General features: G+C 47.3%; 2 protein-coding genes across 4 annotated transcripts; one reads left to right on the forward strand and one right to left on the reverse strand.

The window, feature by feature from the left end:
• The first annotated feature begins 1,865 nt into the window (after positions 1-1,865).
• LOC1274311 (small ribosomal subunit protein uS11m) lies at positions 1,866-2,965 on the forward strand. Of its 2 annotated transcripts, XM_313411.5 has the most exons (3): positions 1,866-2,214; positions 2,301-2,598; positions 2,671-2,965. In XM_313411.5, the coding sequence occupies exons 1-3, from the start codon at positions 2,021-2,023 to the stop codon at positions 2,776-2,778; spliced, it is 600 nt and encodes a 199-aa protein (XP_313411.2). In that variant the 5' UTR covers positions 1,866-2,020; the 3' UTR covers positions 2,779-2,965. The 2 variants fall into 2 exon arrangements, with proteins under 2 accessions (XP_313411.2, XP_061507294.1); XM_061651310.1 differs by having other exon boundaries at positions 1,900-2,214; positions 2,301-2,965.
• LOC1274312 (kelch-like ECH-associated protein 1B) lies at positions 2,905-12,216 on the reverse strand. 2 transcript variants are annotated; one of them, XM_562507.5, is made up of 4 exons: positions 11,608-12,216; positions 6,325-7,131; positions 5,560-6,242; positions 2,905-5,481 (listed from the first exon to the last, which is right to left on the reverse strand). In XM_562507.5, exons 1-4 carry the CDS (start codon positions 11,689-11,691, stop codon positions 3,885-3,887), a joined length of 3,171 nt encoding a protein of 1,056 aa, XP_562507.5. In that variant the 5' UTR covers positions 11,692-12,216; the 3' UTR covers positions 2,905-3,884. The 2 variants fall into 2 exon arrangements, with proteins under 2 accessions (XP_562507.5, XP_061507293.1); XM_061651309.1 differs by having other exon boundaries at positions 6,325-7,134.
• Between the last annotated feature and the right edge of the window lie 11,757 nt (positions 12,217-23,973).

Here is a 23,973-nt window from a genome sequence, read left to right on the forward strand (position 1 = left end):
TTATCATTATCCTATTATTTTTATTATCATTATTATTATCATCATTGCAATAATTATACTTTCCCCCGTACAACAGCATCCGCATTTCCGCTCGTTCGGTTAGCACTGCTTCGGAGAGACGTACGTTAATTAATATCGATCACAAACATCACTGATAGTAGGACGAGGGACGTTGATTGTAATAATCGTGCGACCTAGCTGTGTCGGAGCAGAGAAAAGGAAATCCATTTTACTAGCGGATGGTCAAGCGAGGATACGCTGCGTGCAGGAAGGCCAGCACGTGCAAAGGGAAACAGCTACAGGCAGAGCTGTTACACAGAGAGGCATTAACGCGCGCATTGTGATGAATGATTACGGAACGATCGTACATCTCGATTGCACTTAATTTGCGATTAACAGTGTGAAATAAATTTCACAAATATATTCTTGGTGTAGGTGATAAGGGAAACAGAGGAACGGTAGCGGTTGAACGGAACAGAGAACAGACACTTAAAACACGAACGACGAGTCCCCTTCCCCATTCCGGTCTAATGTTCACCGGTTACTAGGATACGTTCTTCATTTCGCTACCTGCGCCGTGCTGAGCGCACGAGCAGAACTTCGTCGTAATACTACAGAGTTTTATCATTTTTTTATCAGTTTTCTATTGCAACTGTCCAATGGGCAGGGGACACGGTAAACTTACCTGCCCATGTGCACGTGCATTGTTGAGTCGATTTGTCTGTTATAGATCACTGCGCAGCGATTAAAATGCGTTTTTTTTTCTTTCATTTTTATTAAATGTACCTTTAACCTTTTCGCTCTCTCGCCTTCTCTTTGGTTCAAATCATTCGGTGGTCACTGTTTTCGGCTAGAAAACGAATGCAGATTTGAAAATAGTACTACGATAATATGAAGGTGGGTACGGGGGGGAGCTGCCGTCGCTCGATACTCTGAGTGTGCAGCAACAGTGGCTAACAGTGGAAAATGCGCGAAGAAATATCGTATTTATTATAAATCTAGCTAGTCTAAAAATTTCCTTTTTTCTTTATTATTATTATTATTATTATGATTATCATCAGCAAATTCTTTTATGTTTAATTATTAAAATTATTATCGTACATCGATGGTAAACAGATGAAACGGTGTCTCGATCGATCGTCGTTGCGTTTATCTTACATCCGAAGTCGTTGTGCAAAAGAGTAGGTAATTGTAATCACGAGTAGCACCATCCAGTGCAATGAATGTTAAAACTTAGGCCCTTTTTTTACTCAGTTTTGGTCCTGAAATCCATTTAATGCAGACAGTAATAGACTCTGTTTTGTCAGCAGCAGGCTGTGCTGAGTTGTTCTTCTCATCTACTTTGATCCTGCGGCATCTTTCTCTTCCAACTTCGAAGAGTATATTTGATCCTAACGATTGTGAAGTTAGGAGTAAAAGAGTGGACGAACTTCCGCATTGAAGCATCCTTCAGGACCTTAAGTGATGGGTTTACGCTCTTGTGAAGACCAGCATAATGAATAAAAATGAATGATGGAATGATTTAATGATCGTAAAACGATGGAAACCATCTGTACTCAGAAGAATGTTCATAGTGAGACGAGTCGCAAATTGTCTCACCTGTCACCTGGTGATGTTATTTTTCTCTAATTTCGTGCTGCTACAAAACTGGACACAATTCGATTCTCATCTAGATCCCTACTCCCAAATCAAAGAGTCGCCAAACCAATTTGGTTGCCCAAATTAATCACATTCAACTATACCGGAATGGCCTTTACGTTACGTTTTGTTGGTTGCGTTTGCTAGGGTTAATTAACCGTCAATTTGAATAGCACATGTTCGAAATTCGTTCAAATCGCTGTTTGACAGTTTGAGCATGATGACACTAACACCACTATACGTCCTGTTTACAGATGACTTACAAAACACGGAAAAACAGAAAAAGGTGAAACATGCCGAAATTGTGACCCGGTATCGCATATAACGATTACGTACAAAGCATAACATTCGCACGTGTGTGTAGAGGAACGCAGGAACAAACATGTCCCTCCTGAAGCAGCTCAATCTATTGTCCGGCCTAGTGCGCCGGACACTGGTCGGCAGTGTAAGGCCGCTCCACCAGACGGCCACACTCCGCAAGGTGGAAGATCGCAAGGCTATGCTGGCTTCGCTGCCCAGCAAAGACGAGGGCACGGTCGGCGAACGTTCCATCGACATTGATTCCATGATCGACAAGTAAGTCACCGTAAAAGACAACCGATGCTTCCCATTCCCATCACTGCCCACAAGCTAACCTGCCTGTTTGGCTGCCCCGTCCGTAGGAAAACGAGCATATTTCCCGATGCCAACACACCGACCTCCCTGATCAATGGGGTACCGTTCAACGAGATACCGATTTGCCACATCCGCGTGTCACCGAACAATACCATCATTTCGATCACGGATGCCAAGGGTGTGCCACAGTTTATCCGCTCGTGCGGTATCGAGGGCTTCAAGAACACGCGCAAAGGCACGAACATTGCGGCGCAGGCGACCGCAATCAGCATCAGCACGAGGGCGATCGAACGTGGCTACAAAACGGTTCGCGTCACGGTCCGAGGCCTCGGCCCGGGACGAATGGTAAGCATCACCAGCAGCTTCACCGACGGATGTTATTCAATTCTCGCTTTATCGACTTGCTTCCCTTTCCAGTCCGCTATAAAGGGGCTCGAGATGGCTGGGCTGAACATTGTTTCCATTACGGACACGACCCCGGTATCGTGGAATCCCCCCCGTCCCAGAAAGCAAAGAAAGCTGTAAAATGTGGCGAAATTGTGGCCCGTGCTGAGGAGGTGGAATTTAACGCTCTGTCATCATACCGTCATGCCATCGCAAAGACGCGCATGGAAAGCCGCCTTCCTCCTCTCCCACGTGTGCATCAACGTGTTACAGTTTTGTTTGATTGTTTATTTTAAAAAATAGTAATAAAATTAAAATTCTAGCACAATGTCTTTCCCGCTCATCGGTAGTCAGGGAAACCTCGGCGCTGCTTAATACATACACATATGTACACGCGGAAATGGAAAGAATGAAACGCACCGCTAACAGTATCTGGGGAACCGGCCGTGCGGGGTCCGGTCTGGTAATCTTTTGTTTCTTTTACTACAACACATCGTTTTTTACACGTAAAACCGAACACGCGAGATTATTTCGAAGCGTTTCCTACTAGTACCGGTCTTATACATGGTATAAGACAAACCGGAAAGGAAGGTTGTTGAGGGCTGTGTCCTCGTCCCGTCTCCGACGTGTCATAGGCTTAAAACACGTCTTTTGCTTTTGCGTTCACTATAAGTGACGTGTGTTCAAAAACAACTACAAACCCTAACAAACAAATATGCGGGACAGCGCATCGTCTGACTCGAATCGCGGCAACGTACTGTTTGCAGTAAACGGGTACACGGGTGTGTGTGTGTGTGTGCTTACATATCGTTATATACATCTTGGCACAAATGCGCTAAGGCTCGGTGATGATTTTGCCTCGATTTCTTACTTGAACCCCTCCCCACCCCCGAAAAGGAATGTCCATGGAAGTATCAACTCTACTATGCTCTCTAGCTCCTCTCTTTCTTTTTTCCCCTCTCTTCCTTCACTCCATTCGATGCTGACTTGTGGCGTAATCTATACCCGTGCGTCCACAATACCAAGGTTAGTTAGTTTGCGGTACTCAGATTCATTCTAGATCGACAGCTAACATGTTCATATCGCGCATTTAGTGGGATGTGTTGGTTCGCGTGTGTTTTTCTTCCTTCATCTCTTTAAGGCCTTTTCCTCGAATGTGATGCTTGTTTGCAATACTTCTCCTCGCAACCAGGTGGGGAGGTTTGTCGGAAAAAGGACGCAGGACGAACGGCGCATTTTTACAAACGTCATAACTTTGCGGTGGTGCAACACCCTGCCGATACTGCCGGTACTCGTCGGGCATCAACGGCACTTAGATCATGCGGGGTGGATAATACGATTGCGGGCACAGTGGGTACTATTTCGTCGTTTATATTCGCACTGTTGCTATCACTACTACTGCTATTGGTCGCCGTCGTCGACGACGATTCTTCGCTTAACAAGGCAGGCGGCGATGGCAGCGCGGCCGACGAACACGACGAGGAGGAGGTAGGTGACACGATGGCAGACACGAGACAGGTGATGCGCTTTTTCAGTCGCACTAGCGGACAGTGATCGTCGGTCGCGGTACCACCCGCCGCCTTCCGCTTGCTCTTGCAACCGCCTCCTGCTCCGGCTGAACCACTGGGCGCCTCCTTTCGTGACGTAGGCGCAAGCGTTAGCGTGTACCGTGCCGCCGACGACGACGACCGTTTGGGACAGCACGAAGGCGACGGGGAGGCGGCACTGCTGCTTCGTTCCTTTCTGGAGCACCGCTTGCTCCGCTGCCGGCAGGACAGTATGCGGCGCGTCAGGCGCGATGAGGGCAGTAGCAGGTCGGCCGATCGCACGACGGGGCATCGTTCAACCACTGCCAGCGACAGCGCCACGGGTGGGGGTATGTCGGGGGGCGGAGCACCTTCCAGTGGGACGGCGGCGCTGCTTCGAATCCCATCGCCATCGCTCACAGTGACGTCCTTATCACATTCCTCTTGACTAGAGTCGGTTTCCATGGCAAACGGTTCCTCTTCTGTTTCTTCTACCTGCGCTTCCATCGGGCCGTCGGATGCACCACCGCCGCCGCCGCCGCTGCCACCTGTCATCTCCTCGCCATTGTCTGTCGGGCGGGAGGAAGCGTGTGTTCCGGACGCTGACGTACAAGACGGTGCCGATGATGATGAGGATGATGATGAAGATGGCGGTGCCGGTGCCGATGCCTGCTGTGATGATGAGGATGACGATGGAGGCGGTGGTGGTTGCTGAGGTTGGCCAGTGCCGCCGCCATCGCCCGAATCGCTACGCTTCTCTTCACCGCCGCCTAGATTGAGCCCCTCCATGTAGCTGGAGATGCAGGACGGTGTGTAGATGACGGCGGACGCGTGCCCACTGCGCCCGGACGTGAGCGGTGTGCCCTCGTCCCAAACGTCCCGCACCGGGTCGTACACCTCGACGATGGTGAGAAAGTCCTGCCCATCGTAGCCGCCGATCGCGTACAGCCGCCCATCGAGCACGGTCAGCGAGAGGGCACTGCGGGCGATCCGGACCGGCGCGACCATCTCCCAGCACTGTTGCTCCGTGTCGTACCGTTCGACCGAAGCCAGCTGGCGCGTCCCGTCGAACCCGCCGACCACGTAGATGTACTGGTGCAGCGCTGCCACGCCGGCCCCGCTGCGCCCGTACCGCATCGGTGGCACCAGCGTCCAGGCGTTGTTCTCCGGATGGTAGCATTCGACCGAGGCGAGCCGTGTTTTCCCATCGAACCCACCGATGGCGTACAGCAACCGGTTCACGACGGCCACACCCACACCGAGCCGCTTCGATTGCATCGGCTGCACTAGCGTCCAGCGGTCAGTTTCGGGATCGTAGCTGAAGAAGAAAGAGTGCAAACGCCCCATTTAGCAACGGAAAAAGCAGGTAAGGTTGTGTGCGTGGGAATATACATACTACTCGACCGTATTGTGGTAGTCCGAGCCGGACGAGCCACCCACCGCGTACAGCAGCTCATCCATAACGGCCACCCCGACCCGGTTGCGGGGCACCGACATCGGCGAGCATGGGCGCCACCGCTCCGTGACCGGATTGTACCGATCGACCCAGTCAGAGTCGTAGGACGAGCCGGGGGAATTGTTTCGCCCGCCCACCGCGTAGAACGTGCCCTTGAGAAAGGCGGCCCCCAGCCCGGACCGCGGCACGGTCAGCTTCGGCAGCGTCAGCCACACCTTGTCGTCCACGTTGTAGCCTTCCAGCATGTCGAGCGAATGTTTGTAGTACCCGCCGGCCACGAAGATCATGCGCGTCGTGTTCGGTTTCCGCTCCCGCACCGCCGGCCGCTTGTGCAGCGTGAGGTCGTGGAATATCTTGGCCAGATACTCGCGACAGCCGGGCGCCCGGCGCAGCACGGCACAGTTCTTCATCTGCTCCTTCAGGAAGCTGGGCGTCAGCAGCTGGCACCGCACCGCGGACAGGATGCTCTCCATCTTCGGGTACCGGTTGTCCTCGTCGTACTTTACCCACTTCAGCACGGCATCGTACACGTCCCGCTCGCCCTGCACGTTCAGCTCGTCCTTCCGGATCAGGCATATCAGTTGCATCACAGACAGTTGTAGGAACTCCTCCTCGCGGCAAATCTGCACGAAAATGGGAGAAAACACACACACACACTCGCGATTAGTGTCGGGGTACACGTTACGCGCACCCTGCGTGACTTACCTGGGTAAAGTTGCGCTCGATGAATTGGTTCGCCTTTTGCCGGAGCGACTCGCAGCCATGCTGCTCGGCAAAGTTCGCGATGCCGATCGCGTTGGTCGGGTCGAGCTGCCGCTCGAGAAAGTCACAGCACGCGTCTATCACATTCGGCACCTGGAACATGGTGGCGGCCGGCAGCAGCTGGCACACGGTCAGCTCCGTCACCCGGATCTGGCCGGTGTACATGAAGAAGAGGATGCGCGTCATCGCGGTCGGGCAGACGCCCTGCAGCTTCACGCGCGCCATCTCGCACTCCTTCAGGCCGCCGGTGAACATGGCCTTGAAGTAGGGGCTCGCCGCGGACAGCACGACCTTGTGCGCGTGGAACGTTTCCTGCTCCACCTCGAGCGTCACGTCCGTCAGCATGTGGTGCGACCGCATCATAAACATCATCTTGAGCACCTCGCGCGAATAGTTCGGCATGTAGAACGCCATATCGCCCAGATCCTCTCGCGCTGTTGCTGCATTGCTGGCACCACCACCACCACCACCACCACCGCCGCCGGACTGGACCCACTGGACGGTGGTTGGACCGCTGCTGCTGCCGGGCGCCAAAGGTACACTGCCGGCTCCGGTGCCCTCGGTGGCCGGGTGTGACATACCAGTTACCGCACCACCGCCAGCCGTCCCACTACCACCGCCAACATTCCCGACGACCCCCATGAAGTGCGGGCCGCCGCCGCCGCCATTGCCGAAGCAGTCGGCAAAGCCAGCGGCTGCTGCTTCCATGCTCGGGGGCGGTGGTACGCGATACGGTGTCCAATCTGTAGGCTGCTTTTAAAGATGCATGGAAAAAGAAGAGAAAGAAAACGGTCACAAATGATTAGAGAGCACACAGCCGACTACGTTTTGGGGGATGGTTTTAGCATGACTCAACCAAGATTGGGACCAAAAACGGGGACGGATTTTCTCGTAATTCCAAATAATCATTCGGGGGAATTCTTTCACACCGTTTCAGTGACTCAGCTTAGAAATCAGTCATCGTTCAAATTAGTGGTGGGAGCTCGGAATCGGACCTACCCGATTTCGATTCCGTGTTTGAAATCAATCCTGGGGCCGATTCCAATTCCAGAGTTTACTCTAGAGCCGGTTCCGGAATCAATTCCGGAATCGGAATCGGCTCCAGAATAAGAAGCGGCTCCAGAATTGGAATTAGCTCTGGAATGAGAATCATTTCTTGAATTGAAATAAGAAGTTTCATAAGCGAAATCAGTCCGAGAATCTCTATGAGAATGGATCGCTTACAAGTAATGGGGTCCTTTCCGTTTTAAGTTACTGAAATTACAACCTGTCAGCTGTTTGCATTGTATAGCAGTTTTCGAGCAGCTATCTAAGTGAGTATACAGGGTTTCCCACGATTTATTGGTCAGTTCCCATGATTTTTTGGTGCGTTCCCAGGATTTTTTGGTCGTATCTCATAAATTTTTGGTTCGTTCCCATAATTTATTGATATTTTCCGATTGGATATCAATACAATTGGATCAAAAAATTCTGGGAAACGACCAAAAAATCGTGGGAAACCCTGTAATATACAGGTGGGCTTATCCCAAGGTGTATGTATTTAGAAGGCTAATTTTTATCGCTTCTGCTTCTAAATGAAGATTTTAAGATTGTTTTGTGTATTCGTCAAGCCTCCAGAAATCTTGTTTGAACAAAAAATATCACCCATCCTGTCAAAAAGTGTTATTCAAATTTGTTTACAAAAAACATGCTATTTGGCCACCTGGACTACATACACTTTGATTCTGATTTTTGATTTGATTCTTAATCTAATTATCCTATCTTAACCTAATCTACCCTAAACCTAAAAGAAAAATTCAAATAGAGGCGATTTCACGTACTGCCCTGTGTGTAGAATCTCTACATTTTTCAATTAGTTTTGTCGTTTGCTGCTGTATGTAGCTATCGAGTGGAGCTACTTCGCATATGTCATAAAGATCTGAATTCGTAGTGTATCGATAGCAATTTGCTATCATTCTTAGCATTTTGTTCAGCATTACCCGTATTTTTTGGCGATGTACCCTGCCACATGTTCCCTAAACACCACCTTGTTTTGCCATTTTTCGAGCAAGTGCTCGAATCTAGATTATTAGCCTCAAAGCTAAAATTAGACTGAAAATTGCAGGCTAGTTTTCTGCGCGGTTTTGTATGGAGTGTTTACATGATTTCAGCCTCCAACTGTCAAACTCCATACAAAAAGCTGACTAGAATCGTAAAGAGCCCCAATTTTTGATTTTTTGCAGTAATCAATACGTAACATCATTGGACCCACACGTCTATTCTTATGGAGATGCCGATTTCGAAGCCGATTCTTATTTTGGAGCTAATTCAGATTCCGGAGCCGATTACAATTCCGGAAACTAATTCCGAAGCCGATTCCTGAACCAATTCTGAAGCCGATACCCAGTCACAAGCCGATTCTGATTCCGATTCTGGAATCGATTCCAGAAACTGATTCCGGACCTAATAGTTACTTCCCATCACTCCAAATCTAATTCAAATCGAATTATTTGTAAACTGCTTCAATGTAGCTTTTATGAACAAAAATTTACCCCACCCTAAACTCAGTTCATTGCAGATCACCAGTACATGCCTTTTTATCGAAATCAATATATTAGAATAGATCTAAAAATGGCACTAAAAGGGGGAGAGAACTACTTTTGCATTAGACTGAACGCCGTTTACCAAAACTGACCGATCACAAAATGCTTTAGAAATATTTAAACAAATGATTACAAACAAAATTGTTACACGTAAAGCCCCATGTGTCTCGCATCACGAAAGTGTCACGAAAGTGAAGAACGGATGCAAAACAAACCAAACTACCAGCGCCATTTGCCAATGCCGCAATCGTACGCACAGCACAGCGCAATTCCGCGTTATCAGTACCGAACCGTACCGTGCGTCCCATCGTCAAATGGTTCCGTAGTTCGGCAAAACGGTACTGAAGGAAGTAGGCAGTAGGCTGGTGTCGGCGGTCGGTCGGTCGGTTGGTTGTGTGCGCAAAATTTACGCTTCGTCATGCGGTCGCGGTCGGGTCGGTGCTGCGGCGTTATGACGCGAACGCATGTGCTCACGTACGCACTCGTTCGCGTTCTTTTGTTTGGTGTGTCTACTTGGATGCCCTTGTTTATGTTTTTTTTTTTTAATTCGGCAGCCATTCTTGCTTGTCTCGATCTGGGTCCCCCTTAATCAACGCTCGGGGGATTATGAATCGGGAAGTTTAATGAGAGCATTAACGAGGTGACAGCAGCTGTTTGGAGCTGATCTTCCTTCCTCCTTTTTTTGCAATGCTGATAAGAAATAAACACTTTAATCCTTAAATAACAATGAAACACACAATTGAGTGAACTGTCTGGGAAAAAGATTCATCTCAGCCTCAAACGCTTGCTATTTGCTGTATGCAACGTGTTTTTTTATTGGAGAGAAAGAGAGTGCGCCAGAAGGACCGGCCTTGAACCGGCGGCTGGCGGAGTGCAAAATCGCTGATAGGTACCAGCCTTGTGCAAATGGGTGACCACCACCCCTCCTGCTCCCCCGCTGAGAGGCAGCATACACAGAGACGCGTTGCGTGGCTTGCAATCAGCGACCACTAATCGATCCCATTTCGCGCGATGATCACCGCGATAATGGGTTAGTAAAAAAAAAGAACGGAACACACCGCACCAGGCCCTAGAGGTCCATTCACCTCGCTGCTGCAGACCCTTCCGCTTCCCTTCCCTTCTTAATCAATGGTGTGTGGGAAAGGGCAGTGCGAAGGCAACATTTGTCTTCCTCTCTTATCGCGTGTTATCGCTCGGCAACGGCCTCTCACGCTCGGAGACCTTGTCACGACGCTCCTCGAAAGCGCGATCATTCCCTTCCCCTTTACCCTGCCCTTGCAATTGTTGCAAAAATTATCGCCTCTCCTATCGTTCCAGCCACTTTTTTGCCCATCTCTCTCCCCTTCCTTGCCGAGACCACTCTTGGAAGCCCGTTTTAGTTGCGCCAAAGCGCATGTAGCACACACAACGCGCAATAACATTAGAATGTTTGTGTGTGTGTGTGCGCATGGAGGTTTTTTTTGCGTTTTGTTTATTGTTTTATACCGTGTAATGACAGGGCATTCCTCTGCTCGCGCGAGCACTAATGAGCAGTCCCAACCCAACCGACTTCCATTTTGATAACACCTAATAGTCTCTTTATTTTTTAGTGCATGTGACACTTTTAATACATACACACACATACATACGAGACATGATCCTTGGAATTTTGCTTTACTCGTTGACTAGTCATGAAAGAATCGACTTTTTGTGCGAGATGATACAGTCCTGTATGATTTTAAAAGGGTTTGTGGGCAGTAGATTTCAATCATAATTTGGGATTGGGAACATATTTTGATGAATCGCGTGTTGAAGGCAGGCTATTACCTGAAGATCTTCTCAATCAAGGTCATCCGAGATAACAAATCTACGGAACGGCGACACAATTTGTTACACACACTCCCTCCCTAACAGCGATACTTGAAAGGGTTTTTTTTGGGATCTTTCTACTCTCCAATGGCTAATGCAAAAGTAAACCGTGGATTTTCAAAGTTTCAATTTACTTTACAATTTTCGCAATTTGCACAGGGAAATAGTTAAAGAAGACTTTTCATGCACAACACAACCTGAAACTAGCAGCAACATAAATTAGATCACATTACAACCATTACAACCACCCGATGCAAGTCGCCCGATGCACCTTAGCAACGCATTCTTGCACTAGGGTTGCTAAGTTTATCTCAAGACGGTGCAAAGCCCTTCTGCAAACCTTGTCATTATATAACAACACTTCACCTTCGATACGAGAAAGTTGCTTGCTTATTGTCACGCCAACTTTGTTCCTTAAACGCTTATAGTTCACCAAGCTATGGGTTGGTCCCTTACGGAACTGATTTTACATGCGTGTGAGTCGCTAAAACACGTCAAAATTTTCGCATCAAATTTTGAACCAAGCGATTTCCAGATAGCAAAAACCACTGAGAAGAGGTATTCCGCAGGATCGCGGGAGCTTTTTTTAAAGGTTTTCACAGTACTACGATCGAAGTTGGTCGACTCGCCTGACACTTTAATAGCGTTGTTTTCGTCGCTTATCACACTACAATAAAACAATTTCCTTTTGCACATCGTTTCATACATCGATGCTTTCCATTACGATGCATTATATCCCTAAAAACACCCCCGATGCCATTGCACTGTTTCGCCGAAGGAATACAACAACACTCACCGACCAAAACCATCCGGGTGTATGTGCGGACATCGGCGGCGAAACTCCTCCGAGGGAGTTATTCGCAGGACGTTCGCAACACATTTACACACACGCACAGACACAGTGACACACTATCGCTTGAATGATAGAAACGATGTAATATGGATTAGGACCTTTGCACCAGTGCATAAAGAGCGCAACGTGATGGACAGTCCCGTGTATGTCTATGTACACACTGTCCAAAGCGATGGACTTAACTGAGAGAGCAGAAGTCGTCCGCTTTTTGGCCCACTGTTTGATTTCGGCCTTGTGATTTTCGGTGGGTGAGGGAAGAGGGGTTGGGCGGATGGGTTATCTATATCAGCAGCGTCATGCTGCCCAATGCTTTTCTCTAAGATTCTTTTTTATCGCACACGATACGAGATTGCAAGCCGCGCGCGCGCGCCCGTGTGTGGAGATAACGGGGAACCACCACCAACATCGCCACCCGCGGGTCGGGAGGAGATTTCTAACAACGAGAAATTAAATTAGTAGCATCATCGTTACATTCCGCTTTCGCGTTGGGTCGGGGGTTTATCACGCTGATCGTTCGATGAATCGATAAATCTACTACTCCAAGCTGTTATCACAATCGCCACTTCCCATCCCTCCTCTCTTCCTCTGTGTAAAACAGCCGTTTTGCTTGTTGGGAGGTGGTGTGTGCCTCAGCCGGGACAAAAAGCTTGCGACGAAATGGCGTTGGCGAAATAGTGGTCAAAGGGTTGAAATCAAAGGCAAAAGAAAGTGCAACGACCGTTGCACCAAGTACGTTATTGATCAATTTCAATCTGGGAAGAAACTACACATCTCACCAACGGAGAACGATCAAGCAGAAGAGAAGGCCAATCAAATGAGCCTGAAGAGAGCGCAGCAATTTTGAAAAAGATGGTTCAATACTACCGTACGTACTAGTGATGGGTAAAGTTGACAAAAATCCGAAGTCGACTCCGATCCGACTCCGATAAATTTGCAATCGACTCCGGAAGGTAGGTCCGCGCTGCAATATCCGGAGTCGTTCGGAGTCGCCCGGAGTCATCCGGAGTCGTCGGAATCATCGGAGTCGTTCGGAGTCGTCCGGAGTCGTTTGGAGTCGTCGGAGTTGTCGGAGTCGTTCGGAGTCGTTCGGAGTCGTTCGGAGTCGTCCGGAGTCGGAGTCGTCCAGAGTCGTTCGGTGTTGTTCGGAATCGTTCGGAGTCGTTCGACTCCAGACGACTCCGGACGACTCCGGATGACTCCGAACGACTCCAACTCCAGGCGGATCTAGTGGATCCATTTTGCCGGAGTCGGAATCGAACTAACAATAGTCGGAGTCGGATCGGAGTCGACTTCGGATTTTTGTCAACTTTACCCATCACTAGTACGTACGGTAGTATTGAACCATCTTTTTCAAAATTGCTGCGCTCTCTTACAGCACATCACTAGTACGTACACACCTCAGCATGTCAGTAAGCTGTTGCTTCGTCAGATATAGGAGGGAGGGGGAGGGGGGTAGCATAGGCCTTGGGGTAAATCATCAAATCGAGCTAAGCGTGAATCAAATATTGGCAATGGTCCAGTTGCGTCAGCGGTGTGTTCTACCATGACCAGAGGAAGGAATGTGGCCGCCGTCATAACATAACAACTCCGGCAAACCGTATTTTGGCACTAAACGCCTCCCACAGTGGGCACTTTAGAAGAAAATTTGGGATTTAAAGCTTTTGCTCTGTGTTTTTGAACAAATATCACAACATGAAGACTGTTTTTTTTAATTAATTATATTAACTTTCTTTAATTTGACATTGAGCACATTAGTCAAGCAAATAGCAGGTTTTCATAAGAGGCTAAGAGAAGTACACCAAATGTACGCCTTTTTTGAAGTAATTAACGAGAAGGTCACTTGAGAGATTCTCAATCTGGAGAAATATCTTACCGTGCAAAAAGACGTACCTCAACTCAATTCACCCAGTCAACTTGCCTCTTTTTTTATTTAAAATATAAACCAAACAAGTTTGGGTTATTTTTTTAAAAAAATTCGGAATTCAAAAGAGCCACAAACATAACAATCTGGCTTGTAAGCAAAAAGCATAATTCGAGCAAAATTATGTTAGCAAAATTGAACTACAGTAGAACACTGTTTATCTGGGCTCATCGAGACTTGACCTCGCCCGGCTAGGCTACTCAAATAACTCGAAAAATGGGTCCAATTATGCTTTTATCACAAATTTTTGAAGTTTTTAAGAAATTTGAAAAACAAACCGTTTTTAAGAACAGTCCGTTTTTAAGAACTGCATAATTGCTCAGTGAAAATATCATAGATTAGCCATACATTTTGAGGTTTATCGCCATAATAATGTGCTCTGATAACGATGTTTACAAATATTTCATTTCTTGTCATTTCTCAACAACACGGATGTACGGATGGCCGGGGAAAAGGTACCCCCCGGATAAATGGCGTCCCACTGTACCTTTTCTCTCTGCGAATTTTTTTTTTTTTTTTTTTTTTTTATTCAGTAGGGACGGCTTTGCCGTATTGCTTAAAATTAGAGTACATATAAATTCAGATTAATCTTTAATGCATGACTGTTGCGAGACATTTCCTTCTCGCAGCTTTAGGAGGGCACCATATCCCGGGTGTGCTCGGACGTTGCTGTCAAAATCCGATCCTTGTCCTTGTCGAGTGGTCCAATAAGAGGGGGCAGAGGTCGAGATCATATGCTTCGTCATTATCCTGTGGAAAAGAAATTTTCCAAGGCTTGCTCGAATTCTTCTGGTTCGTTCTTGTCCGTTGAAGTAGCTCTTGTCCGTGGGCATTGCAGGGGTCTTAATCCAATCCATATTCCAGGGCTCTTTGGGATGGTTAGTTTGCATCATTCTGCATTCTTGCCTCTGGTAGCAGAGTTGAGGGGCTTTGAGAACTCTCGCGGAACTCTTTTTGAAGAGTTTATCTTTACAAGGACTTCGTCCATGCAAAGACCTTCTGTCTCAAGCTGTAGCTGACCCAAGATCCATACAAACCACGCTCATTCATTCATTCATTCATACGTACAGTCATTCATCACAAGCAAACTAGCGATTTACAACATGTAGCACAAAGACAAACAGATGGAGTGGGAGTGGGATACATAACTCATTCAGCCAGCCATGCAAGAGCAAGCCGCACGACGATGATACATGACCGCACCCCGCTGCCAAAAACCGCGAAGATGCTACGAGGGAGCAAGTCCCTCCATAGCACCCTGCGATCCATGCCATCGGCGTGAGAGTGCATGACAACGACAACGACCAACCAATACACAGCCAGCCACAATAGCTCTGTTATAGGAATATTACACAGTTAATCCGTTAGCCATGCAGAACTCAAAGATGATCCTTAGAAGGCTCCAGTCTGACCCAGCTAGTATATCCCGGATGGGAACACCAGGAGATCTTCCCAGTTTTTCGACTGCATCCAACAAAGTGGGTCGTGCAGCCTCGTATTCCACGCAAGACCATAGAAGATGGTCTATGTCGTGAAATCCAAGGCCGCAGCCACATGCTTTTGTGTCGACCTGTCCTATACGCTGGAGATGTGCGCCCAATGCGAAATGATTAGACCTGAGTCTAGACATCATTCGAATGAATGCACGCTCTCCAGAGATGTCGCGGAACCAAGGTTTCAAAGAAACTCTAGGAGAGATCGAGTACAGGAACCTCCCAAGTTCATCCGTGTCCCACAAGCCCTGCCAGCGTGCAATGCAGAAAGCTTGTGGGGCCCGTAAGAACTCGTGAGGGAGGATAGGTCTATCGTAAAAGGACCCTTCCGAAGCACCCTTCTTGGCCAAATGGTCTGCTTTCTCGTTTCCTAAGATGCCGCAATGAGCAGGCAACCATACCAGGGATATTCGAAACGATTTTTCAAACAAGGAGCTTAGGACTTTTAGAATTTCTTTTACAAAATAGTCTGGGCTCTTAATAGCCTTCACGGATTTTAATGCTTCAAGAGCACTTAGGCTGTCTGAAAAAATTACATACTGATCCGGAGGGCATGCACTTATCAACAGTAAGGCATAAAAGATTGCGGCGAGCTCCGCTACATAAACTGAGCATGGTTGGCGTAATTTAAAATATGCTTCGGTACACGTGTTATATACACCAAAACCAATGCCCTGCTCTGATGAGGATCCGTCAGTGTAAAAATGGTTTACATTTGGTTGGCCATGTCTTTCCACAAAAATGTTGGGAATTGTCATCCAGCGAAGATTATCAGGGATAGTATTAATTGCCTCCCTCAACGAGGTATCTACACTTAAAATGGAACTGTAGGACTCTGGTAAGCTGGCACTACTAATGTTTTGAAAACTACTAGGGTGCACCTGTAGAGAAACAAAATCACGATAGACCTTCATGATTTTGCATTTAGAACCTATCTCTTGCAGTGTTTTAAAGTTCTCGATTATCAAGGGATTTGATACTGTAGAGCGGACGAAAAGGCGAAGCGATAGTAGCTCAAAACGAAGCTTTAGCGGCATCACTCCGGACATCACTTCGAGTGACATGTTGTGAGTCGACTTCATGCTACCTAGTGCGATTCTAAGACAACGATACTGAATCCTCTCAAGTCGGATTAGATGCGACTTGGCTGCCCAGTGGAAGCATATGCAACCATACTCCAAGACGGACAGTATCGTTGTCTTATATAGGTTAAGGACGTCTTTGGGATGTGCACCCCACCAGAGTCCGGTAATCGTTCTGAGAAAATTGATTCTTCTTGTACATTTCTGTACCAGATAGTCAATATGTGTCCTCCATACATTTTTGCTATCAAACCAAACCCCTAGGTATCGAAAAGATCTGGCAATGGATATCTTTTTACCATATAAAAAGATATCGACTTTTGGGTCAACCAAATTCAAGCGTCTATTACTCTCAGTGTTGTAAAAGAAAGAGAATATCAGCATATTTTCTCTGGAGAAAACTCGATACCTAGGTTTGTGGCCCACACTTCTAAATTGTTAAGTGTGGTTTGCAAAGGACTTTGAAAGTCGGCGATGTTGTTGCTGGCGACTGATACAACACCGTCGTCCGCCAATTGCCTTAGGTTACAGCCAGGTGCAAGGCATGCATCAATATCGTTCACATAAAAATTATACAACAAGGGGCTCAAACAGGACCCTTCTGGTAGTTCATAGTAACTGACTCTCCGAATTTTCATGTGGCCATTGTCGAAATTCATTGCCTTTTCCGAAAGGAGGTTGAATAAGACGTTATTCAGTCTTGGGGTTAAGCCCGCAGATGATAACTTTTGACACAGAACATTGACTGATACTGAGTCAAAAGCCCCCTTGATGTCAAGAAATACAGATGCCATCATTTCTTTACGAGAATGAGCCATCTCGATTTCGGACACAAGCAGCGCCAAGCAATCGTTGGTACCCTTGCCTTTGCGAAAGCCAAATTGGGTACTTGACAAGAGGCCTTTGGATTCAAGCCAATTGTCCAGTCTAAAAAGAATCATTTTCTCAAATAGTTTTCGCAAGCAAGATAGCATTGCTATCGGTCGATAAGAATTATAGTCTGATGCCGGTTTGCCAGGTTTCAACAAGGTGACTACTTTCACTTCTCTCCACTCCAACGGGACGGTGTTAAGCTCCAACATAATGTTGAATAATCTTAACAGCCGTTTCCTCGCCAGATCTGGCAGATTATGGAGCAATTTGTTCCGAATCTGATCCAGTCCTGGAGACGAATTATTGCTGGAGTACAGAGCAAGCGATAGCTCAACCATTGTGAACGGTGAATCCATTTGCGGATCACTCCCATGAGCACTCTGTTCAAATGGTGGTGCTTGAGCGAAATCAGGGCAGACTTTTTGTGCAAATGGCTCTAGCCATGCCCCAGAAACACTTTCGCTCTCGTTTGTTGCTTTGCTGTTGCGCATCCTTTTCGCCATGCTCTGAAGCTCCGTTAGCGAAGTGGAAGGCTTGAGGTTTTTGACATACCTCGGCCAGTATGACCTTTTTTTTGCTTTAAGCAACTTTTTGCACCTACGCTCCAGGCCTCTATAATGGATGTATAGATCCATGGAGCCGGTGTCTCTATACCTGGCAAAAGCCTTCCGCTTCGCTGAGAATGCCGCTTTACAATCCGCGTCCCACCAAGGAGTGGGTGGTCTTTTAAAAATCCTTGCCTGGGGGGGCGGCCTCGTTTGGGCACCGAGGGCGCACTCGTTTATCGCCATAACGAGATTTGTGTACTCCTCATTTACGGAGAAACTGGGTTCTACGCGGCTTAGCAAAGCGGTCATTTGGTTGCCGTATTTCGTCCAGTCGATGTTCCTCGTTAAGTCACAATTAACGGGGACTTGATCGACTGTGCGACTCCTCTTGATAATCGAGATCTTTATTGGCAGATGGTCGCTGCCAAGCGGGTCTTGGATTACCTTCCACATAGAATCCAGCCCTAAAGACGATGAACAAAGAGATAGGTCTATTGCGCTGGGTCGTGCCATAGGTGAGGGCACCCTAGTTGCTTCGCCAGAGTTTAAAATCGTCAAACTGTATGTGTCGCAGATATCCCTAATGATTGGTGCACGATTATCGTCATGCGTACAACCCCAATCTGATCCATGGGCGTTAAAGTCGCCCAGGATGAAAAACGGTTTTGGTAGTACCGTTACTAGGGTTTCAAGATCCTTGTTGATCTTCTTTGGGTCCAGATTGGCTCCCGGTGGGATATAAATTGAAGCAATAGAAACGTCAAGATCCCCTAGTTTTGTCTGTATAGCGACGTATTCGATTCCCTCGGGTGTGGGGAGGGGTATTCTGTAGAAGCTGTGACTACTTCGAATACCAATTAACACTCCCCCACCACGCCTATCACTAGCTGGATCATGTCGATCTTGACGAATAATATTATATCCCGGGAAGGTAATATTTTTGTCGGGTGAGAGCCAAGTTTCGCTTAGGGCAAATGCGTTACAATTGTGTTGCCCTATCAATACTTTAAAAGAGTCAATTTTTCCCAAAAAACTTCTACAGTTCCATTGTAGTATAGTGGTCATTGGAGGCATTAATCATCCAAGCGGACCATCATACTGAGACATGGCCATTTTGATAACCATTGCCTGACCATTCCTCTTAGGAAAGGAAATGCCAAAGGGATTAGCCCGGATAGGGGTTCCGGGAGGGAAAGGGAGTCTAGGAGGGATTGTAAGATTTCTGTCAGGCTTGGGAGGGATTGCCTGGAGAAGGATCTGGGTTCACTGGGGAAAGCCAGATTGCTAGGATTGGGAGGGTTACGGGAAGGTGGACGAGTACGAACATCACGTGGGGGCATGGGACCCTGGGATTGATCTCTGCGAAATTTCACTCCACGTCAATTTGCAGGATTATATAAAAATATAAGAGCCTCTTTCGGCAACTAGGGCACTAAGAATAATCTAGGCAGTATTTATATGACAATCAAGAAACTGAGTTTCTTAGTTTGTTTGTTAGTGTAAATTTATAATTTATTCCACTATCTAGCTCAGTGTGACGATTATGTGGCTATGGTTAGTAAACAAACAGCAGAATGGCATGTTATGATGTTGATGTATTGATAGAAACTCATCCAGAGCGATATGAAATACTGTTCATACTACCGCCAATAGAGCTTAGAATTATGCCATTCTGCTGTACAGAAAGCTCCTCGGTATACTGTTGAAAGCTTATATTGACACACTTTTTCCCCCCTTCAACACACAATCACAAGCTGACAAAACTATGTCAAACGATAATTCTCGCGAAGAAGAAAAACGAAAAAGTTTATCTTCGGCCGTGTTCCGTCATTGCATCGCTTCCATTTCGGTTTTACTCGTCCGCTGCAAGTCATGCTGAGTTTGTAATTCGATTCTGTCGGCAGTGGCAGTGGCAGTGGGGCGGTGTCAGTGGCGGTGGCTGTGTAGTGCTGTTCTCTTGCTGCGTGGCCAGCAAATTGCAACTAGTCTGGTTAAATGCGCTTTGGTGCCTCATAATCATCTACTTCCTTCTCTCAGGAGCATTTGACTGTTTTCATTCAAGTACAAATAGGGAGGGAACGGTACGGAACAGCAACAGATAACCATAAGCATTAGCGTGCACGATCTACGGTGGGTGATCGAGTACAACGAAGAGTGGTGGTAGTGTGTGTCGATCACCTTAAGCTTTCTTTCTTCCATGTAACTTTGCACAATCAATTCTGTCTGCTCATCTGACTGTCGTCTATCGCTTCCTACTTTTCTTTTTTCTATTTTCCGCCCAGTGATAGAAGGGAGGAGGTGGAGGATGGCGTCGATCATCGGTCGGTTTGAGAGGGGCAGATGGTGTAACAATTTCACGATAATCTGCCTTGAGGGATAGAGAGAAAGAGAGCGAGCTGTGCTAAAAATAACAGACGGGCCAAGCAGAAATGGACAATATTGCTCAACAGCGCGGTGGACGTCACCCAGCGGTTTAGTAGCGCTCAGAATGATGCCGCATTATCGCAAGAATGTTTAAACTGCACGGCAAAGATTACATAGAGCATAGTTTATTTAAAAAAAAAGTGCTGCACGAAAGAGGCAAAAACCTTTGGGATAGCTTCTGTTTTGAATCTCTTCTAAACGCAATAAAAACCAAGAATGTTATATTGAGCAGTGTAGATGACATAACGCAAGCTTATTTTCGGAGCAATCACTTTTCTAATCTTATCCGAGAATTGGTATTCCAAAATAAAATAAAAACAATTGAATTACGACATAAAAACGTTTCTTTTTCTGCTGTAGACAGCGTCCATTAACAAGCATTTTCACAAGCGTTTTTGTCCAAGATGGAAGATGTTTTTACAGTTGGCATTATTGTTAGGATCTCTTGCAGGTTTGTCTGCTATTTACCGTACAAACAAAGAATGGAAATTCCCAGCACGAGACCTGTTACACTGTTTTATCCATACGAGAAATCGGTCTTTGGACTGCGCATATGAATCTAGATTACGTATGGTTATTTTACTATTGGTAATTTACTGTATAATGACAATGTTGGGATAAATTCGATGATCTATTCTATAGAAGCGCCGGTTCCTATCCGAGCCATTCTCCCATAGCAAGGATTCCAAAAAGAGCGAATTTGTTGGCCTCGTCCGACATTGTTAAATTAGAACCATTTTAGAATAATTCTTTCACGTCTGCGTTTCGGTTCCCATCTGTCTGAACAGTCTGTAGAGTCCCAGTATTGAACGATCCTTTTTTATCGAATAAGAAGTTCACTATAACCTATAATTTTACTGATACGTTTAATCCTGCACTTCTGAAAGCTTATACAAAGTGTTAATTTTATCATGATTTGCCTACCAAGCAGAAGAAATAGAGTGACCAAATTAGAAACAGTGCTATAAACATGTGTAATATTTAATTACTGTTGATAAAGTGTAAAGCTAAACACAGCAAATTATAGCAACCATAAATACTCAATTATTTTTCAATAACATTTAGCCGGCCAGTTTAATGATCAACATTGTATGTAGATTCAAACCGACCCGACGACCTCTTATACATTCCCCATTATTGTTGGTATAATCACCGGCACGAGAAGATGCTTACTTATTTCCAGAGCATTAACGACCTGCAAACCCGTTTAATGGCAACACGTGATTTTTTCAGCTTGGCCCAATTTGGCGGCTGCGACGGCGGCGGCGGCAGTTTGTACAAGCGCCATCACATATGTGCTTGGCCCACGGTCACCAACGCAGCAGATAGCTGATTACGCTTTTACATACACGCAAACACATCCGTTGCTAATCCACGCGGTACATTCGTCATCTTGCGTACGTTTTTTGTTGCTATAGTCTTGCGTAAACTGTCCGGTGCGTATTGTTCGATTTCAATTAGCACCTGATCAGCCTCGGAGCTTCCGAGCCCTACCAGACGCATTAGTGGGTGTGTCTAGCAAGCCGAAAAGAACTGTACACCTTGGCAATTGGGTTTAGTGCCAAGGTGTACAGTTCTTTCACCCATCACGATTAATGTTTAGATATCGGTCACCAAAATTATGGAAGAGTGTGGACAATTCAAACATACCACTCTCCCAAAAGACCAAAGGCATGATTATGCGCCTTTAAATAGCCAAAACTACGCGCACACACACACACTTAGACACTATCGGCGGAACTACAGACTGCGTTAGCGTTGTTAGAAGGCTCGCGGTTTGGCGGCAGGGAGCGGGGTAGGGGAGGAAGTGATCGGACGCTGTCTCTTTGCGGCCGGTTTTGCCGAATCATGCTGACGAACAACACAGCAGCCCCCGGGGAACGACCCGCCGCCGTACGATCGACCATGGCAAGCGTGTGTGTGTGTGTGTGTGTGTGTATTACATCCAGAAGAAGAAGGAGCATGAGGAGGTGGAGAGTGCGGTTGGTTCTCTGTGTGGTGCACGGCGCACGGCTGCATGTTGACAGAGGGTGACGCTCTCTCTCTCTCTCTCTCTCTCTCTCTCTCTCTCTCTCTCTCTCTCTCTCTCTCTCTCTTTTCTCTCTCCTTTTCCCTTTCTCCCTGTCTCGCTCTCTTTCACACACACACACACACACATACACATCACTGCACAACATCGCACGCCCGGTTTGTACGCGCGAGATAGGGGCCCCGCGTGTGTTGATACTTATCGCACACAACGGCCGATTGCGCAAAAAGCTGCTCCGTGCGCGCGCGCGTGTGTGCCCATTGCGCCACATTTCCCACCGTTTCTCACCCGTTTTGGCGAACAGAACAGTTGTTTTGGAGGTCTGTCGGGATTTTTCTCAATGGTTCAAATGAATTGTGGTTCTGGTTTGATGTGAGCACTAAACTCTTCTCTTTTCAACCCGCTTTAAAACAAATAGAGAAAAAAAGGCAAACACAAACAGTCGCTGAATCTTCTCGACTCGATGCGACGACCTCGCGTCGGCTGGAACAATCAAGCAGGCGCTGATCACCGTGCGCACGTGCGTGTGCAAAAGGGAAGGAGGTATTCTGGAAGGAGAAAGTGTTTCTCCCTCTACACCCACCGCGCGCGCACACACACGGCGCAAGTGTATCGGGGGGTGCAGGAATGCAAAACGCGTCTGGTGTGAAAACGGTCTGCTGCTGGCGACTTTTAATCGGTCTGCCAGCGATAAGATAAGGTTTCGCCGAGACAGGGACCAATGCAACAGGAGGGGAAGGGGAAAAGGGATACTTTGCACCGTGGTTGATAAAGAATTATTGTTATCCACTGCACGGCAATTCACAAAGGCGTGAAATGGGTTGCTGGCAAGAAAAGACTCGTAATGCGGGTAAATTGGGTTGAAGCCACTTAACACAGGTTACGGTTGTTCTTGGGTCAACGTTGGAATAATTTAACTCATCTAATTTAGGGGATAAAACGTCTGAAATCGGCATTATCTTTCGTGCCCCGGAACATACCAACCGCCTCTAAAAAGTTTGCAAACAGACGCGGAATGCGGTGATAATGAGTAAGCCAAGGTTGTGGTAACCATGATGCGCAATGGGACGTTAGTCACTCGGGCGAGATTACAGTCTCGTGTGCTTTTCAGCCAGAAGACAAAAATCGGTACATCCCTTGCGGAACACGTGGTAAGGAAGCGAAACGTTCAGCTCACAGGGAGCCAGAGAACACGTGCCTGTATACCGGGCACCACATACTTGCCTCTTGCCGGTACCTTCCACTCCTTCCGCCCTTTCTGCCCACCGAAACACGTTAACCCGTTCGTAATCGAAGCCAGAACAGCACAACGCACGGTTCTTGTGGCCTGTCTACTACACTATCCCCAGAGTCTGACAAGACACCACCACTACCACACAACTACCACAATCGCTGCCAACGGCTCTCTAATCGTGCTGATTCATCGTGCTCAACTCAACGTCTACGAGCCCGTCCGTGAGCAGCAGCAACAGCAACAAGCGAACATCGCTGCCCCCCCCCTCCCCCGTCTGATATGATACTCCTCTCCTTTTCCTGTTTTTCTGTGCTGCCTTTGTCTAACAGGGCGAGTGTGAGTGTGTTAAACCAGTATGCAAGCGCAAGCCCAACACAAAACCACCCAGGGTTTAATGAATAAATACGCAACCGACCATGAATCGAATACGCACAGGACGACGTTCGTTCGCCGCGCTAACACCAAGCCCCACACTAGATCCGTCGATCATGGTGACGAATAAAAAACAGGGCGGGGAGGGTGTTAGCTTAAGGTGTGGGTGCCTGGGGGATGATCAACACCCACACACCCATCTTATCTCGTGCGCGCACACTCAACCGCGCACACCACACCGCAGAGGCAGTCCCATACACTCACACACACACACAGCGCCAAAAACCCCCGCTCGCGACACACGATCCAAAGTGCGAAACAACATTCCCGCGT

Source organism: Anopheles gambiae, chromosome 2 (assembly GCF_943734735.2).
Source record: "Anopheles gambiae chromosome 2, idAnoGambNW_F1_1, whole genome shotgun sequence".
Classification (NCBI taxonomy): domain Eukaryota; kingdom Metazoa; phylum Arthropoda; class Insecta; order Diptera; family Culicidae; genus Anopheles; species Anopheles gambiae.

Coding starts and splice junctions, on each gene's coding strand:
- LOC1274311 (XM_061651310.1), top strand. CDS start 2,021: ATGTCCCTCCTGAAGCAGCTCAATCTATTGTCCGGCCTAGTGCGCCGG. Junction 2,215..2,300: donor ATTGATTCCATGATCGACAA/GTAAGTCACCGT, acceptor CCCCGTCCGTAG/GAAAACGAGCATATTTCCCG.
- LOC1274312 (XM_061651309.1), bottom strand. CDS start 11,691: ATGTGTTGCGAACGTCCTGCGAATAACTCCCTCGGAGGAGTTTCGCCG. Junction 6,243..6,324: donor TCGAGCGCAACTTTACCCAG/GTAAGTCACGCA, acceptor ATTTTCGTGCAG/ATTTGCCGCGAGGAGGAGTT. Junction 5,482..5,559: donor TACCACAATACGGTCGAGTA/GTATGTATATTC, acceptor TTTCTTCTTCAG/CTACGATCCCGAAACTGACC.